The sequence below is a fragment of the Nanorana parkeri genome, unplaced genomic scaffold (genome assembly GCF_000935625.1).
Source record: "Nanorana parkeri isolate BGI_ZX_2015 unplaced genomic scaffold, ASM93562v1 scaffold237, whole genome shotgun sequence".
NCBI lineage: Eukaryota > Metazoa > Chordata > Amphibia > Anura > Dicroglossidae > Nanorana > Nanorana parkeri.
The window spans coordinates 1,529,145-1,547,931 of record NW_017306505.1 but is presented as its reverse complement, the minus strand read 5'-3'; the positions used below and the strand labels follow the sequence as shown (position 1 = coordinate 1,547,931).

The 18,787-nt window shown below is 47.6% G+C and overlaps 1 protein-coding gene across 1 annotated transcript; it reads right to left on the bottom strand.

Moving 5' to 3' along the window:
* Positions 1-226: 226 nt before the first annotated feature.
* STK35 (serine/threonine kinase 35) lies at positions 227-16,747 on the bottom strand. The gene is made up of 3 exons (XM_018556402.1): positions 16,259-16,747; positions 9,531-10,267; positions 227-407 (listed from the first exon to the last, which is right to left on the bottom strand). Exons 1-2 carry the CDS (start codon positions 16,722-16,724, stop codon positions 9,543-9,545), a joined length of 1,191 nt encoding a protein of 396 aa, XP_018411904.1. The 5' UTR covers positions 16,725-16,747; the 3' UTR covers positions 227-407; positions 9,531-9,542.
* Positions 16,748-18,787: the final 2,040 nt, after the last annotated feature.

The following is an 18,787-nucleotide window of genomic DNA, read 5'->3' as shown; positions in this document are numbered from 1 at the left end:
ATTATGGGACCTTGTGCAGGCACAAAACAGCTCACTCCAAATAAACCTGGGCTACAAACAGCTAGAAAATGCCACCCCAAAAAGGCCAAAAGCTCCACAATAACCCATAAAAGCAGCCCAATCAGATGCGTACTATCAGCAGCAGAAGGGAGCTTCGACCCATCTTTGATAGCCCTACAACACAGCTTTATAATGGATTCACCAGCAGTGAGTGCGTGCAATGCCCACAGGAGGGTAACAATGGGTAGCTAGCACCAGTGATAGTTAAGGATGTTGAAATGAGGCTCTGATTTTTATTCTAGAACATTTTACAGATCTAGTCACAATAATCCACAAGCGTGCAGGCAGAGGGAGGTGCAGCGGTGGGTCCAGGTCCTGGAAAGATGATGCTTGATTCCACTTTAAACCTGTGGAGAGAAAAAAAAAGTATTAGGCTGGACTTTTGAAAGCCAATATCCACCTGTATTACAAGTCTATAGTAAATTCTATTTAATGTTAACGTACAGCATCTGAGCTGGGAACTACAATACCACAGCAGTACTATTTAACGTGACATTAAAGTCAGATTTTATTTTTCCCCTTCCCAATCCTGCCATTAGGACTTACCTTAAATGCCTCTTGACTCGATCATCTTTACTGTCCTACTCAGCTGTCCCTCCAGTGCTGGTGCGAGTCTCCAATCCAGCGCCGACTCCTGTACTCACCTCTGATGTCCCACGGGGTCTGCAGGTGCACGCTGCTCCCTAGACTTGCCTCGTCTCTTGGCCGAACATCTGAAGTGCGCATGAGCCCACCCGAGACTACTGATGTTCAGACGGGAGCACACGGCGAAGACACAATGTAAGCTTAAACCCTTTTCAAAGTTTTGTTTAAAAGGAGAACTATGAGGAGTGATTTTTACTCAGCCTCATAGTTCTAGCCGACCTGTGACAATGAGACTGTCACAGGTCGGCTCAGTAGATCGGGAAGTGAGCAAACATACCGCGCTCGCACACTTCTCGATCCTGTGTCGTGAGGGACTGGATTCCCCGCTCCCCGCTACAATCCTCCAGCGCTGACTGGGAGAACGGACGGGGGAGTGGGCGGGTACAGCTGGCTCTGCCTCTAGATAGGCAGAGCCAGCTGTCACTCACACAACTGGGCGAATCCAGACATAATTGTCAGGATACCTTCCGGCTGCGGCGTCTCAGTATACTGCGAGCTGTAGCTCACGATATACTGAGCTTTGGGTGACGGGAGGACGCTAGTTTGTGTCCTCCCGTTACCCTTGGAGAACTATGGGGAAAAGCCATAACCCCATAGTTCTCCTTAAATTTTTTTGCATACATCTACTGCTTGCTAGCAATAGATATATGCAAAAACCACTGTGTGTTTAACCCTTTAAAGACATCCTATCGGACCATTAACTTCAAGTGTTTTCATATTATATATGCATTAAAATTATTGTATTCGTGTCATGTACCTCCCTTATGTAGACACTCAAAGCCCAAGAGCACCACCATCTTGAATAATATGTACAGACTTGTCACAGACTACAGAAATCCCCCTTCACTGCTCCCTGGCACCTAGATGAAAGGTTATCTAGTGAAGAATGGAGGGACATAGGATCTAGGCCAGATGTATTGTCATTTATAGAAGTGAAGTGTATGATAGCAAAACAGGGAGAAAGCTCTGCCAGGGAAAGTGTTAAAGTGGACCTTTACCCCTGTTCACTAAAAATCACATCAGCATGCAGCTTTGCGCACCAATTTGAAATCTTCCATTCATTGAACATTTTTTTTTCTTTCTTACAGCATTAATCTACTTTCTGGTCGACTTCGAGCACAAACTATGTAATGTGCCAAAGCTTTGCATCCTGGGAATCCTGGGCATTGCTAGGAAATCTCGAGATCTCAGGAAAGGCATTTTCCTCCCTTCCCTTGAGATGTGCATGGTCACATGTCCTAGTCACAAGTGCCAGAGTTACAGGAAGTAATGATATACTGTAGCAATCTGCCCTTAGTAAAAATGGCCGCTGTCAGACTGGGAAAGAAGATACAAGGTATGCAAGGAATAAAGCCAGCAATTATCTAGAAGTATGTTTGTAGATTGTCATTACTAAACATTTCTAAAGGTGCCTTTGTCATTTGAAAGATATGGGTAAAGTTCCTCCAAGTCTTACAATCCATGCATCCTGCTCACAGCCAATGAGTCATAGTAGACCTAAGCTACTCCGAACATGTTTTGACATGTCTAAAAAGTAGCATTAAAATGAAACTGAAGGCAACGCTCTCATTTGGGTGGAGTAGAGGAATGATGAAAACCTGCCAGGCCTCCCCTACATGTGCCCCTTTGGGTGAATTTTTCTCCACTCCCTATCCCGTAGAGACAACCAGAAGCAAATATGAGGGAAATCACCTCAGTTGTCACCATTGGGAGATTTACACTGAAATCTGGTACTGGTGGCCAGTGAAAATTTTGGTTTGTCCCTTACATTTAGGCCTGGCGACAGTGGCCACCAGGACAATTACAGAGTGGACAGAACTCAAAAACGTGACAAGAGTACCAGTCAAGTCTAGCCAAAACGAAAACTTCCACAAGTATATAGCACACGCTTGAGAACCAAATGTAGCCTTTAAACAGATCTGTGGCTTCATCTATATTGGGCAGCTTCAGTCAAATTTACTTATGCTGTACATTGCAATGCATGCATTCTCCTTTGAGAAAATACCGGTTGACCCTGCCAGGAACCCAATGGGGGGAATTTTTCAAAATTGGAGCAAACAATCTGGAGCATTTGTCCATGGCAACCAATCAGGATCTAAAGTTTCCTCTGTAGAGAATTTTAAATGAGAAAAACTGATTGGTTGCCATGCAATCTAGTCCAGATTTTTGCCTGCTCCAGTTTTGATAAATTCCCCCCATGTATTCCTAACTTGTTTGCACCAATAAACTGAAATCCACATCAGCCCAGAGGGGGCTGGTAAGAGGGACATAAGGGATACATGTTCTGTAGTTCAGAGAGCTTTGCAGGGCTGACCACACTGCACGGAATTTCAGGGCAGCAGAGGCACGTTGTCACAGACATTTTACTGCACTTCCAGCATTTTAATGGATAACGCATGGGAGGAGGATTTGCATGTATTGCAGAGATGTAATAGGTTTATTTTACCAAAACGTACACCTAGGGTAGCAGCACACCAGACAAGTCAGGGGACGTGTACCTTCAGTTATATATTGCCGCCTTCTTAGTGGACATTAACAGGTAAACAAATCTGACCCGCTACTTTACAGGAAGAAATGTTTCAAGAACCAATTTACAGGGGGACCACGGGGTATTTTGCATTAACTGTATATCGAGGAGCTTTGAAGGCATGGGAGGATTAAGAAAGAATCCCCAGGAAATGACTATGAAATCCATGTCATCTCTGAAGTCTGGGAACAGTCCCGTCCCTACGGTGAACCAGCTTATGTATATAAAGGGGCAGGCAGAACCATTTGCTGTCCATGTGGACAGCAGCAGTACTGGCTTCCTTACAGGTGCAGCTGGGATATAATACCGAAATCCTATAAGACCACATGTCACGCCTCAGGTGTTCCTGGGGTCTGTGGATATGAATAGCAAGGGTACAACATGTTCTCAATTTTGCTCCGCCTTATAGTACAAAAACCTAAAAATCCTTACAATGTGCTTCCATTTGCTTTGTTTTGTTCTTTTAAATATACCATTGGAAGATGTTTGTTGCATCTGATCCACAAATGCAAAAAATAATCCGCCAGAAGTCCAGTGATGCCTTATTGAAGGTAATGTTATCAGTCTTGCCTGGTTAGAGCTTATGGAGATAAGGGGAGGTGTTCTGTAGTCTCACTTGTCCTTGTTGTCAATGCTGCTTAATGGATACAGTAAAGTGAGCATTGCCACCCCGAGAGTGTGATACTCAGACTACCAGGTTAAAAAAGCCTGGAGACAGTTTACCTACGGCCAGCGGACAGGAGGTGGTTAAAAGAGAACTATGAGGCAAGTGATTTCCACTCATCCTCATAGTTGGAGCCGACGTGTGACAAAGAAGTGGTCACAGGTCGGCTCTATTGATCGGGAAGTGAGCAGAAACATGCCTCCGATCAGCTCACTTCTCAATCTCCCCCCAGTGACTGTCACTGTTAGCCGCAGGGATTCCCCGTTCTTCCACTTGTTCTAGGGCGAGAACCACAAAACAGCTCCTCCTCACCCTAACTTAGGAAGATGCTTAGTACTAGACCAGGCTGAGACAGCAAAGTTCAGAGGATTACTGGATTTATGGCTGGATCACCCGATATTTCTTGCACCCTTGACAAATTGTATATTTAACAGACCAAAAGGCAGCAATTAAGCCCATTGCTAGATTATATATATACACACACAAGACCAGGGAGGACAAAGAAGTCAGGAGCTGGTCTGCCCAATCAAGCAGCTAGCAGATTTCTTAAGGTGCCAGCTCCATTGACCCGAACTAGAGAACCTCAAAACGTAGGTGACAACTAATTTGAGGAGCACCGCCTACCAAGGATTGGTCCAGTCTTGCACTATGGTATACAGACTGTCCTGTTTTTAAAAAGTAGAAATAAAATTGGGATTGTGTAGAGTTTACGTGACAGCTGCTCTTAGGTTTCAATGTGTAAGATTTAGATGTCACTATGGTAAGCGAGACTTGTACATATCAGCCGACAGTCGTGAGAGGGCATCTCACATTTTCTGAGCCTTATAGTACATTGCCAAGAAAGGTGTAAGCGCGCTTTATATAAAGTAGGCGTCAGCCGTACCATTACACCCCCGCATCTCCACAAATGCCCTTCCATATTAATCCTGCCAGGTGGTGGCCATTGAGCACTACGCTCCAAACACATCCGCATCACACTACGCCAAAGCAGCATCAGCGCTGGCCTTAATGACTGGCTGACCCATTTCTGAGCAGGCACATGTGACATGATAAAAGGTTTCCCAGCACGTGTGGAGGGGGCAACACGGCACAGACAAGCTGGCACGGACACGTGAGGATTTAGGACAGCCAGTGCTGGGGACAAAGTGAAGGGGGGGGAGATGTTACAGAGGAATGTGCAGAGGTGGCAGCTCTCAGGAAGCAGCTGTATGATCCAGCCCCCAAGGCACAGGGAAAGTTATATAAGCTGCATTATTGAAGCATGAATGGTCAGATGAATTCATAAGGGAGCAGTCTGAAAACGCTGCGTCTTCTCAGTAGTGATGGAAGATACAGGGCATGACCGTCACACCTCAAAGCATACGCTGTAGCGCCATGATCACATTACTGGCTTTCAAAACAGGAATTTACAATACGTGGTAAATGCCCAGAGGCAACACTTCATTGAATGCCTTCAAGGCAGAGGGGATTAATAATGGATTCCTGAGCCAGAAAGATTTTTTGAATCCAGTGACAACTAGAGAGCCTCAAAAGTTAGGTGCCAACTCATTAAGAAGCATTGGCTACCCAGGTAGCTGCAAGGGACGGCCACAGTCAGAAGACCCAAACAGAGCCAGCAGCTCTTTGCCCGCAGCTCTGTTTCTTACCAGCTCCTTCGATCAGCTGATTAAGTTGCCCAAGAAGCCGGCCAAAATTGTACAGTGTGCCACCCTAAAGCTGGCCATATACCTGCCAAGAACCCATGTTCGATTCTAGCTCAAATAGCCCATCACACAGACCAATGTCTACTGCGATAATCGTTCGTTAGCAATACTAACTCACTAAATTACGTCGATCGACAGAACAGATTTTTTTTTGCGCATGTGCAGTGTTCTTGCTGCGATTTTGTTTGTACAAAAACACCACTAATCCATTGATTTTTTTTTGTACAACTCGAAAAACATTTTCAAGCCTGACCAATCGAGGAAACTCGGCCAGAAGAACAGCAATTAAAATAGTTTGTGTCCCATCAGCCGACCAATTATCATTGGAAAGACCATTCGTGGGAGATTTCCGAATGAAAATCGATCTGTGTATGGCCACCTCAAGTCCATAGGTACTGCACCTTGCACTGCTTAAGTGGCACCAGATGGACATTGAATAAAAATATGAAACTATAACTAGTCACGCCTTTAGTTATTTTAGGTACACAATGTCCACACAAGTCAAAGCTCCGTTTTAAAAACCTGGGGGGAATTTAAGAACCCATCTGTGTTTAGAGAATGTCGCATCTCTGATCCATGTGCATTTCTACCGGACAAATCCCTCCTGCGGTGCGCTATTTTGTACAGCGGTGCAGCTCTTTGCGACTATGAAACTGAAGTGTGACTTCAGCATTATTGTAACATAATTGCAAGAGCAGAAAGTCTCTGCAACTGAAATCTGCCAGTCACAATGTTGGAAGTGCTCTTGATCACTTATAGTACTATGAGGCGAGTGCTTTTCACTCACCTCCGTTGTAGCCGACCTGTGACAATGAGACTGTCACAGGTCGGCTCAGTAGATCGGGAAGTGAGCGAACACATAGCGACGTTCGCTCACTTCTCGATCCTGTCACGGCTCTCTGCCATGACAGGGGAGGGGCTGGATTCCCCCCTCCCCGATCCTCCAGCGCTGACTGGCGGAACAGACAGGGGGTGGGTACAGCTGGCTCTGCCTCTAGATAGGCAGAGCCAGCTGTCACTCACGTAGCTGGGCGGATCCCGGCACAATTGTCAGGATCCGCTTCAGCGTCTCAGCGATCTCAGCAATCTGTAGCTCGTGGTATACTGAGCTTAGGGTGACGGAAGGACGCTAGTTTGTGTCCTCCCGTTACCCTGAGAACTATGGTGGAAAAGCCCTGACCCCATAGTTCTCCTTTAACCCCTTCCTGACGGGAGACGTACAGTGTACGTCTTGTCACTTTGTGCCTATATGACTGGCCACGTACTAAATATATTTATACTATAATTAATATAAAAAAATTCAAAAAAAATAATAATAATCAAAACTTGTGAAAAAAGTGTTTTCTTCTAGTTTTCCTCATTTTTTTTATTTTATTCAAACTAAGTGAGGGGTTAGGTACACATATGTGATATAATGATATCGCCCTATCTGTCCTATAAAAAAACAATATAATATGTGTGGGTACATTTAGTAAGAAAGTATATTACTGACGTGGAAGAACCACACAGCAAAAATGTAAAAAATGTGTCAGTCATTTATGACCAGAACCTGAAAACTAGCTCAGTCATGAAGGGGTTAAGAGGAAGTTAACCCTTAGCTTTGAAATAAATACACCTTTAGAAATGTTTAGCAATGACGATCTATAGATATATTTCCATGCATACCTTATTTTTCTTTTCCTCAGCATTCATCAGAGGCCTTTACTAAGGGCAGATTAACCCATCTGCCTTTACTTCCAGGAACTCTGGCACATGCGACCATGCACATCTCAGGGGAGGAAAATTCCTTTCCATGAGACCTCACATTACAGATGATTTCTCAGTAACGTGATGTAAGGTTCCCAGGATGCACATCATCACTAATACTCTAGGGCACCAGGAAGTGGAAAACAATTGTAAATAAGAAAAAATTTTGAAATTTTGAATGCAAGATAATTTCATACCTGCATGCTGATTTTTACTGAAAGGGGTAAGGGTGTGCTTTAAATTAGTGCAAAGCAAGCACAAAGATCTATTACATTTATACAGATGCATGAATGGGACAAATCAACAGAGCTGTTGACGAAGGCTAGGTTCACACCTGCACTACACCCAGGACGCGTGTCCCAGGATCGCACGGACCTGTACAATGAAGGCAGCGATTGCCGCATGGCCTTATTGATATCAATAGGGTGACATCCACGTTGCAATCGCAGAAAAAAAAAAAAGGTACTTTTTTTGCAATACATGACGCGCTGCTGTTTTTAGACACGATCATGTTTGGAAGCACGGGCGGAATCGCAGTGGGAAACTGCACGACCGGGGTGCCATTAAAAAATTATGGCACCCACAGCGCGATCGGTTCACACCTTGGAGACTCCTGACCAAGCGGCAATCTGCTTGGAATCGTGCACGATCGCGGTGAGGTGTTGCCTAGGTGTGAACCTAGCCTCAAGCTTGTCTGCCCGTCAGTGCACAATCTCTTCCAAGACACAAATGATCCTGTAAAATCCATCGTGGACATAAGCAACTACATTGGGAGAAGGAGTTAGTGACATTAAACCCTCAGATTTTTTAACAAAATACTGTAATGTGCGCCTTACTGTAATCCATGGTTGTTCCCCTTCTCTTTGCTGCTCTTCCTTTTAAATCCTCATGTCTTCTCATGCTTGGGAAGAACTTCCCTTTTCAGCTCAGGGCCTCTTCCTGTAGTGCTGGCTCAGGTTTCAAGCCTATAGAAACGTACACCGTGTATCCATTCCTGAGACAAGGCAGTCTGCTGCAAAACAGAAGTTCTGCCCAGCATGAGAAGACGTGAGGATTTAAAAAGAGCAGCAACGAGATGGGAAACCACCATGGATTACAGTAAGGCGCACATTACAGTATTGCTTTATGTTAAAAAACCTGAGGGTTTAATGTCAAGTTAAATGTATTTTAAGACTTAAAGTAACTATTAGAAATGTATCCAATTTGTGTATCACTCGGCTGTAGATCCTCAAATCTCTGAATTGGTGCCGACACTGTCCCTTCTGGAGAGGGGATACTTTCATTCCCCATGGTCCCTGTGTGTGTTGTAAAGTAGTCACCGCTCCAAGCTCACTCCTGTGATGGACTACAATCTCACATTTAGTTAGCCAATTTGTATTGAGATTACAGTCCATCACATGAGTGAATTTGGAGCATGAAAAGGGTAGGGAGCTCATTCTACAAGTACCCCAGGGCCAAAATGACCAGTATTTACACATGTGCACATGGAGTCATAAGTAACAATAGTACAATGCCCAATATGGAGACTCTTGAAGGCACAGCTTTAAATGCCACACCATAATCCTTATATGCCACTACTTCATCATGCATTTATGAAGCCAGATGCCCAGCATCATAGCAGCAAGCATTCATTATGTCATCAATAGCTGTCAGTCCAAACAAAAGCTGCTACCGCTTGCAGGGCTGGACAACTCCCAGGAGGCAAATGGCCAACGCTCCTTAACAAGGGGGTTTAACACCGCGGATGTCAACTGGTTAAAAATTACAGCTGGTGCCTAACAGGGATTAGATGCCATTTGTAATTTTTGAGGAGCATTGGCCACCTGAGATTTGTCCAGCCCTGTCTTCGTTTTCAAAGAGCGCTCCGGCACTGTCGCCAGTACTTCTGATGGAGACTACAAGTGGCCATTTCAACACATTTTGCAGGCATGGTCCACTAGTCACCAGCTTCGTAACATGGTCTCCAGCAATAACTGAAAGGTAATGTGAATTGGCTACAAATCAGCATTACTGAGATGTAACCGAGGATATATGAACAATGCTAATTGTTTATGACTCAATGCTTTAGCCAACTCAGGTTCACATACTAAACGGAGCAGACAGTGACAGGATGAAAGTCACAAGATGCACATGCATGGCGGCTCACCGTACAATACAATCCAGGATCACTGATCAAGCCTCTTACCAGAGCAATGCCTCAAGCAGCACAAGTGACTTGGTCCATTCGAGTCTCCAGCTCAAACGCATCCGGCCGATCCTGAGGATTAGCGGCCAGCATGTCCTTAAGCAGCTGCCGGATGCCCTCCGACATGGAAGTCCTGCGTTTCTGTGGGATGTGAAGTTCCATCTTTGGATTTTCTAGCAATGCCTCCCCTACAGGCACAATCTCACTGCCTTGCTTGATGTAAGTGCCCAGCAGCTCCTTCTTGGTCTCCGCGTCCACAAAGGTGATGCGCTCAATCATTGCCCACATGATTATGCCCAGGGCAAATATGTCCGCTTTAGCCGTGTAGTGACCCTCCCACACCTCAGGAGCCATGTAAAAGTCAGAGCCGCATGCCGATGACAGCCAGTACTTGTTAACGTTCACAGTCCTGTTCTCATTCACTCCCTCTGCTGTTAAGTCCTTCCCTCGGGGAGCCAGCCCGGCACATACCTTGCTGAGGCCAAAGTCTGCTACCTTTAGTACAGGGTAGCCTGAGAGTTCAGTAATCAAGATGTTATCGGGTTTTAAGTCCCTATGTACGATCTGGTTCTTGTGCAGGAAGGCGATGGCACTTGTCAGCTGCAACATAAAGCTTTTGTTGGTTGCGGGGTCTGGCCGTCTGGATAAGATGTACTGATTGAGATCACCGCCTTCACAGAACTCCATGACAAACCAAAGGTAACAGGCTTCTTCCGGAGAGCCAAACAGTCGTTCCCCTGCAAACAAGGAAGGTAAGGGAAATGATTAAGTCAAATATTTAGCATAGTGCAATCCAACAAAAGCAGCTGCCATTTGGCTTGACATAGTCAGGTGACTACTAGTCTGTCCCCTTTGGGAAGATTTCCGCTTCCTGTCCTGATGACCACACAAGGGCAAACCTTCGCAACAGCAATTGAGAAACCTGGGAGATCATTCTTTTTACACTCAAAACCTAAAAAGTGATCAAACCTAACATGGCTACATATTTTAAATGATCACAAGCAACAGATTTTACCTTTAGGAGAGTCTTCATGCATTGGGTCCTTAAAGCCTTTCCTCCATGGAAAGCTAGGGACGTGACGTCATGACAGCTATTTGTATTTACACATTAACCTGGGGGATTATCAGCTCACTGGGGTCTCTGCTATGCACTGATAGATGCCAATTATTGGCAAGCCTCATCTCTTCCTAGAGCTCAGTCTACAGCAGGATGGGCCAAATCAAAAATTTGCTAAAGCTGGAAGTCAGCCGACAGCAGGCAAAGGTCAACGTTAGTCACTGTAGGTGACAGATGAGGTAAATTTACCTTCTGCTCCAACAAGAAGCAGGAGAACATTCCCAACACAACTGCCTCTAGGGACAAAAGAGATGTTTACATGTCTGCTGCTACTACAGCAGCCGCTAGAGAGTAGCAGTGAAATGACTGACTCGGCTCTCCAAGCGATGAGGCTTTCCCAGTGATAAAGCAAGCAGGTTACAGATCAGACTGAAGAATGATGTCTCGTCAGGGCTTAACCTGAACGGAGTGTACATGCTCTGTGTGGCTAACACATCACCTGTGTTACTGGGTCAGGTCAGCAGCCACACAGCCAGACCAGATAATCCTTCCGTCTTACACCTAATGACAGTGTAGCTCAGCAAACCATGAGATGTGTAATTAGCAAATCTTTCAATTGGGATGCACATTTTTCTTGAGTGGAAAAATGCACATGAGTTCCACACCTTGGAGCCATCTTTAGAGGATTTAGTCAAAACCTGCTGATCTACCCCCACATTGTTACAAGCCAGGGACATCTGGCAACATCTCTAAAGCGCCCCATAGACAGGTAACAGGCTACCAGTTGGCTTGAGTAGGAGACAGTTTGAGGTTTCAGCAGAAACCACTAAGCGAGGCTTGTGGGAGACGACCAGTTGTAAGACAAATGCTCTGATAGCGGAACTTGCAGTCAGAGGGAGACTCGTTCTGACCGGCAGTGCTGCAATGGAGTGTGGAACTTGCTTTCAGGTCATGACCCGTCTCCCAGCCTCCCGATTGGCTAGGAAGGTGGATTTACTCTGCCTAGCAAACACTGCCAGGCAGCCTGGCTCGATTTTGAAAATAATCGTTAGCTGCAGCTCTACTGGCTTCCTGACAAATCAGGAAGCCAGGCTGCCTCGCAGTGTGGCGAGGGAGCACAAAGCTGGTGTTTTTTTTTTAGAGAAACTCGATTAAGAAAAATGTCCCACGTTTCTCATGACTATTCAGCATGGAGCCGGCTTGCTGGCCAATCATGGAAGCCAGGCGCCGTGTAAAGACTCGGCACCCTGCTTCCTGATTGGCCGGCTCAATGCTCCCTCGTCATGAGGGAGCATGAAGCCGGCTTCCCGGCCAATCAGACTGCCGGGTGCAGCGTCATTACACGGCACCCTGCTTCCTGATTGGCCAGCTTACCGACCAATCAGGAAGCCGGGCAGCACATCATTACACGCTGTCCGGCTTCCTGATTGGCCGGGAAGTCGGCTCCATGCTCTCATCACAAGTAACGAGAGCATGGAGCCGATTACCGGCCAATCAGGAAACCGGGCAGCGTGTAATGACGCGCTGCCCGGCTTTCTGATACAGGAAGTATCAGGCTAGCCATCGGAGCATTTGGGCGAGTACGAGTACCCGTCCAAATACTCGGTATCGATACTGGTATAGGTGCATCCCTATTAGGAAGTAAGGGGAATCTCACCAATAGAGCCCCAGGTATCCATAAGAACCATCCCTTAGTTGAAAAGGTTCAGGCTGAAACAATGCCAAGGGGCAACAAACCACTTCTAGTAGAAATCACATCAAGGCAGCCCCTGCACAAGTCACTACCCACATACAAGCAATGTTCCTTAAAACAAGGAAAATGGATTTGTACATATGTGTGTTATTAGATTCCAGTTCCTATCCTCAGTTAGCATTCCCTTGGCTCTATTCCCACTACTGAGACATGACAGGCCCCAGGGAAAACCTGCCTGTAATTAGTCCCCAGCAACAGTCACTCATATCGCAGCATAATCAGCAAACAAAGCAGGGCCATGCCCCTCCTGAAGAGCCTCTTCCACATCAGCTACCAGCTGATCCACAGACCACACCAGCAGCTTGTTTGGATGCAATAAGAATTTTGCAGCACATGTGAAAGCATTTCCTGTAACGACCCCAAACATGTATCCCCTACCCCACTGTTTAAAGGAGAACTATGAGGTGAGTGCTTGTCACTCACCTCATAGTTCTAGCCGACCTGTGACAATGAGACTGTCACAGGTCGGCTCAGTAGATCGGGAGGTGAGCGAACATATACCGGCGTTCGCTCACTTCTCGATCCTGTCACAGCTCTGCCGTGACAGGGGAGGGGCTGGATTCCCCCTTCCCCGATCCGCCAGCACTGACTGGCGGATCGGACGGGTACAGCTGGCTCTGCCTCTAGATAGGCAGAGCCAGATGTCACTCACGCAGCTGGGCGTATCCCGGCACAATTGTTGGGATCCGCTTCGGCGTCCCAATATACCGCGTGCAGCAGCTTGCGGTATACTGAGCCTAGGGTGACGAGAGAACGCTAGTTTGTGTCCTCCCGTTACACTGGGAACTATGGGGAAAATACTTAACCCCATAGTTGTCCTTTAAACCCAACAATATTACTTTAAGGCAAGCAATACATAAACTTGGAGGCGGCCATTGCTGGCCTTCTGAAATATTAAACGTCTGACTCTCTGGCTTTAATACCTATTCATGCATCTAGCATGTGAGGTCATCGGAAAGGTCACCATTCTATGGCAGCTCTCAAATTGGTCAACTCAATTACTAGTGGGGGTAAAATTAAAATGGCCCATGAATATTTACTCCCCCATAAACACACTGCTGAAAATAAATCAGCAGACTGAAGCAAATGGTATTTTAAGTGACTGTCACCAAAAAGGGCAGAGCTATAAAAAAACCTAGATTTACTTTTCCGTGTCTTGATATGCCATTGCTTCACTGATATCCGGCCTCTGCAGGTATTCAACCCGTGCTACACTCGAGATTCTAGTAGGACTGAGCTACACGTGTCTTGTTGCTTCAGCCAATTCATTGTCAGATTTGTCTGTTGCCCACAGGTCCCCCAGTGGTCAGCATTGCAGAACTAAGAGGGGACTTCCCCAAGGAGACAGAAGTAAAAAGAAATCAGGGGTTTCATCTCAGTTTTAGTTTCATTGACTAGTACCCCAAGGCACTTACGCAGGAGACAACTTCCTACTCTTGCCCAAAGCATTACCTTTTGCACTGGACAGCACATGACTGCATTCTAGCGACCACCTTAGGGAAACAAACCCGTATATCTCTCCAATGGACAGCTGGACATTTACATTAAAGGAATGAGGTCTCAGAGGTCTCCAGACCTATCCCGATGCATTCAATCTCCTATGATGGAAGGCCCAACTACCTGATCTGTTATGCAAGAAAACTGGATGACCACACCAGCCGTCCAAACTCTATTTACATAAGAGCATCACAAGTGATGAACTGAGGCCTCTGGTGTGTTACATGCACACAGGAGCTGAGTCACAGTCTCCATTCTACCACTTGAGGTAGTGCGTCAGGCCTGTGTCCATCCAACAAGCTAGACTTTCCAAAATACTGACACTGAGGCCAGGCTGGTATATTCCACAAACCATGCCCAGGGTGGGAGAGTCCTGGAGTAAAAAGACAGAATTAGAACACACTATAATCCCTTCCATGAGCCCTGCAAACAGGGTGGCAGAGGTTTGCAGGACCCCACCCTTCCCTACACAAAGACTGTATTCCACAATCCCCGACTGTGAATATAGCAGCCCTGAGATAGTCAGGACCGGGCAATGTAGACTTTGGTCATCCAAGAAGTAGGAGCAAGGCTTGTGGCATATGCCAGGTGTTGGGGACAATGGGCACTGCAGGCCTCCTTAACAGACTCAAATTGGGGGGCAAAGCCGCTGTTAGGGAAGGCCTTGCTACACAGGAGCAGCACCTAGACTCAGAACTATAGACTATACCAGAGGTCACGTGACTGGAAAGTAGAGAGCTTGGTTACGCCAAGCAGTGACCAATATCAAATATGTTAAGACAACACTGTACACCTTAAAGGAGAACTATGAGGTGAGTGCTTGTCACTCACCTCATAGTTCTAGCCGACCTGTGACAATGAGACTGTCACAGGTCGGCTCAGTAGATCGGGAAGTGAGCGAACACATACCGGCGTCCGCTCACTTCTCGATCCTGTCACGGTTCTCTGTCGTGACAGGGGAGGGGCTGTATTCCCCCCTCCCCACCAGCGCTGATTGGCGGAATGGACGGGGGAGGGTACAGCTGGCTCTGCCTCTAGATAGGCAGAGTCAGCTGTCACTCACGCAGCTGGGCGGATCCCGGCACAATTGTCAGGATCCGCTTCGGCGTCTCAGTATACCGCGAGCACAGCTTGCGGTATACTGAGCATAGGGTGACGGGAGGACGCTAGTTTGTGTCCTCCCTTTACCCCAACTATGGGGAAAAGCTTTAACCCCATAGTTCTCCTTTAACACACCAATAGCAGTGCCCAGACCCCAAGAATGTGGAAAATCACTGGAGTGCTCAGGAATTGTGGGATATACCAATTGAGTCTGGGGGGAACATAGCCACTGCAGAGCTTAACTTAGTTAAGCCAAAGCTCAGATTGTGAGGCGCTAGAACTCCCCATGAGCAGTGCCCAAAGCTAAGGGTTTGTTGGAGACTCCAAATGTCAGGCGACAGAAGTGCAGACTTAGCCCAGGATACTGGGGTATACATAGTCAAGGATGAGCACTGTACCCCAGTAGTGCCTAGGCTGAAGTAATGTGACATTCAAGCTGCTGAGGGAATGCTAAGCAGCACAGGATTAAGGGTATCCAAGTAGTAGTACTCAAGCTCAGGAATTAAGAGATACCAGATGGGGCAAGGGATGCTGGGGCATTGCAAGCCTTGGTATCCCAGTGGCAGAACCCAGGCTCTGGTGTTGTGGGATTACCATTGCAGACAATGGTTACTCTAGAAGCAGAGATTGCAGAACATACCAAGGTGTGAAATGCACAGTTGGCATAGCCTACAATACATAAGCAGCGCTACTAAAGTAACCCAAGGCCTACAGTGCCCAGCCACCTCCATCACAGACATGGTATATCCTACTACCATGACCCTGGGACAACCAAGGTCTGCAGTGCCCATGTACCCTAGACAGGGTATATTCCACACACCCTTATCCTGGCATAGCCAAGAACTGGAGTGCCCAGCCATCCCCATCACAAACATGGTATCCTACAAGCCCTAATCCTGGGATAACCAAGAACTGTAGTGCCCAGCCACCCCTACCAGTGTATACTCATCACCCCCTGATCTGGCATAGCCAAGGGCTGCAGTGCCCAACCACCCCCATCAGGGTATACTCAACACCCCTCTGATCCTGGCATACCCAAGGCCTGCAATGCCCAGCCACCCCCATCACATGCATGCTATATCTCACAACCTCTGACATTGGATACCCAAGGCCTACAGTACCTAGCCTTCCCCCATCACATGCATGGTATAATGTACAATCCCTGATCCTGGGATACCCAAGGCCTGCAATACCCCGCCATCCCTACCCCCGGCCATTATGCAATGCTCACACATCCTGCACAGCCAGCCTGCTCAGCTGACAGCTCCAATCCCCGGGCTCCCCTGACACACCCCCCTGGCAGGCCCCAGACAGTCTCACCCTTCAGGGAGGCCTCCACCAGCCTCAGGTATAGTTGGCTGTTCTTGTTTCCGTGGCTCATCTTCTGGGCCAGGGCGTTCCTCTGCAGGACGCACTCCTCGAAGCGGACGATGTTGGGGTGGCGTCGTCGCAGGCTGGTCAGGGCCCAGAACTCTGACAAGGCCAGCTCCACGTTCTCCGGTGCGTCGCAGCGGATCTTCTTAACGGCCACCCGGGCACCGCTCTTCCGGGCCACCGCCTCGTACACCACGCCGTAGGTGCCCCGTCCGACCTCGGCCAGCAGGCTGTAGCGGGGACGGGAGACAACTACGCCGGGGGGCCTAGGGCTCGCCTCTTCCTTCTCCACCTGCTTGGCTCCCTCCTCCTCCACGGGCCGGCAGCTGCCGTTCACAGTGAGGGGGGCGGGGAGGCGTTCTCCCAGGGGCCGCCGGCGACGCTTCCGCTCGGAGCTCTTAATGACTTCCATGGCCGGACCTCATCGCTAGTACGGGTGACAGTGCAAGATCACGGCGCTCCGTTGTAAACGACAGTTGTAGGGAGCGTTATTTGTCCGAGCCCTCCCACAGTCCTGACCTGCAGCCTGGCCTGCCGGTTCCTCTTATACTGGAAAGTGCTGCAGCCACTGAGATGGGTTATAGAATGGGTTGTACCATTACAGTGTAACTCAAAGGGGGGCTATACGCTTTCATTATTTTAGTCAAACCCACACACACCGAACTCAGCCTGATTTCCATACCCTGCGTAATTGTCATAACATTTCTTCCCTTATATATTGCTATTACTTCCCAAAAAAGACAATTAGAAGCTAGAATAAGTCTTAAAAAACAAATAAGTCTTCCCCGTTCAGATGGCACGCTCCAGAGAGGGGCGAGTGTAAACACTGCCTGGCGGAGCGATCCAAGCACCCCGGGAGGGGTGGTCGAGAGTCACATGTGCCGGTAAGGCGTAAGCTCGTGTTATTGTTCACCCGCCGCGGCGGAAGAGATGAGAGGGTGGATTTACATGGCACGGAAAAAGCAAAGGTACGACGGGCGTAAGAGTGTGAAACTGTGGGTTCGCCTTCCCCTATTTCGCAGTTGGATCGACCCGCTTGGTGATCTTCAGCACGTCACGTGGTCAGAAAGCGCGCCCTCGGCGACTGGAGGCGGTCACGTGGTGCGTTATGAAAGGAAGAGAGTGACAGATGGCGGGAGTGAATTGTGACTGAGAGGCTGCTATCTCAGGCTGACATAGTGAGGAGGCCGCTTGACTACAAGGCTCAGCATGCCACGTCATTTTTCAACCTCCTTTAACTGTAGTTGGGTAATGGTGAAGTTCCTGTCAGATTTTTGTCATGCCATCGGTGTTTCATTGGGGGGGGCATATCCCTTTACTTCCTGTCCTGGAGAGTGTCCAGGAACTGAGAGGAAATCTCCCTCCACCTGAGACAAATGCCTTCTTAGTCACTGGGCAATGCCTAGAAATGTATGCGGTGGACCTTTCCAATAATAATAAACAGGCCTTCCTATTCCTGCCTTTTGTTGTGCTGATTTGGGCCCAGCCACACCAGGGCGTCGTGTGTTCCCGCATTTTTGGCAACGGCAACGCAAGTGTGTATCACATTTGTGCATGTGTTGACGCATGCACATTTGAGGTGCGTTCATGATACGCCCTGATGTGAACGGGGGCTTTATGGCTGCATGGCACAGGTTGGCAACAGTTCCCACACGTTTCATGTACCATTGAAAGCATTATGTTCTATCTCTTTCTTAAAAGCAACAACAACAAAAATGTTGATCCCGCCAGAAATGTCGAAGACTTTTCACTTTCCCTTCTCATCTTCCATTGTACTGTTAGCTAGCATTGTTCCCAGGTCTTATCATAGGGCTTCATTATTAAAGTCGCTAGCGCCCCCAAATGGCACTGACAGGTATAAGAATTTCCTGCACTCGTAGGTGCCAGCGTGGACGGCATTGGCCGGGTGGACATTTTTATAAATGAAGCCAGCAATGCAAGGGGTAGGCAACCTCAGCGCTGCAGTTGTTGAGGAACTATAAGGCATTGCAAGACTCTGACAGCCAAAGGCATGACTCCCAGGGACATAATTTGGATTTGTAGTTACACTGAGGTTGCTTACCCCTGCCATAGTGTTTACATCAGTTTTTGCCGCTCTGTTCAGCACCACCCTGCAGCGGTGGATCACCACTATAGCAATACATTGAAGACTGCAATGGTAAAAAAAAAAAAAGTAGAAAAATAAATACCCTGTTTCCCCGAAAGTAAGACCTACTCTGACAATAAGACCTAGTACTATTTTTGGGAATTGCTAAAATATAAGACCTACCCCGAAAATAAGACCTAGTTGTGACCATTCCCAGGGCCGGTGGTGGCATAAGGGGGAACTTGAAGAGCCACGGGAGAGGCAGGAGAGAATCAGCGGTGACAACTAAGCCAGCGCTAGAGGAAGCGAGGCGGCAGCGGACAGAGCAGAGCCGCATAAGCCGATGCTTCCTCTATAGCAGTGGTCCCTGGCCGCGGACCGCTACCGGT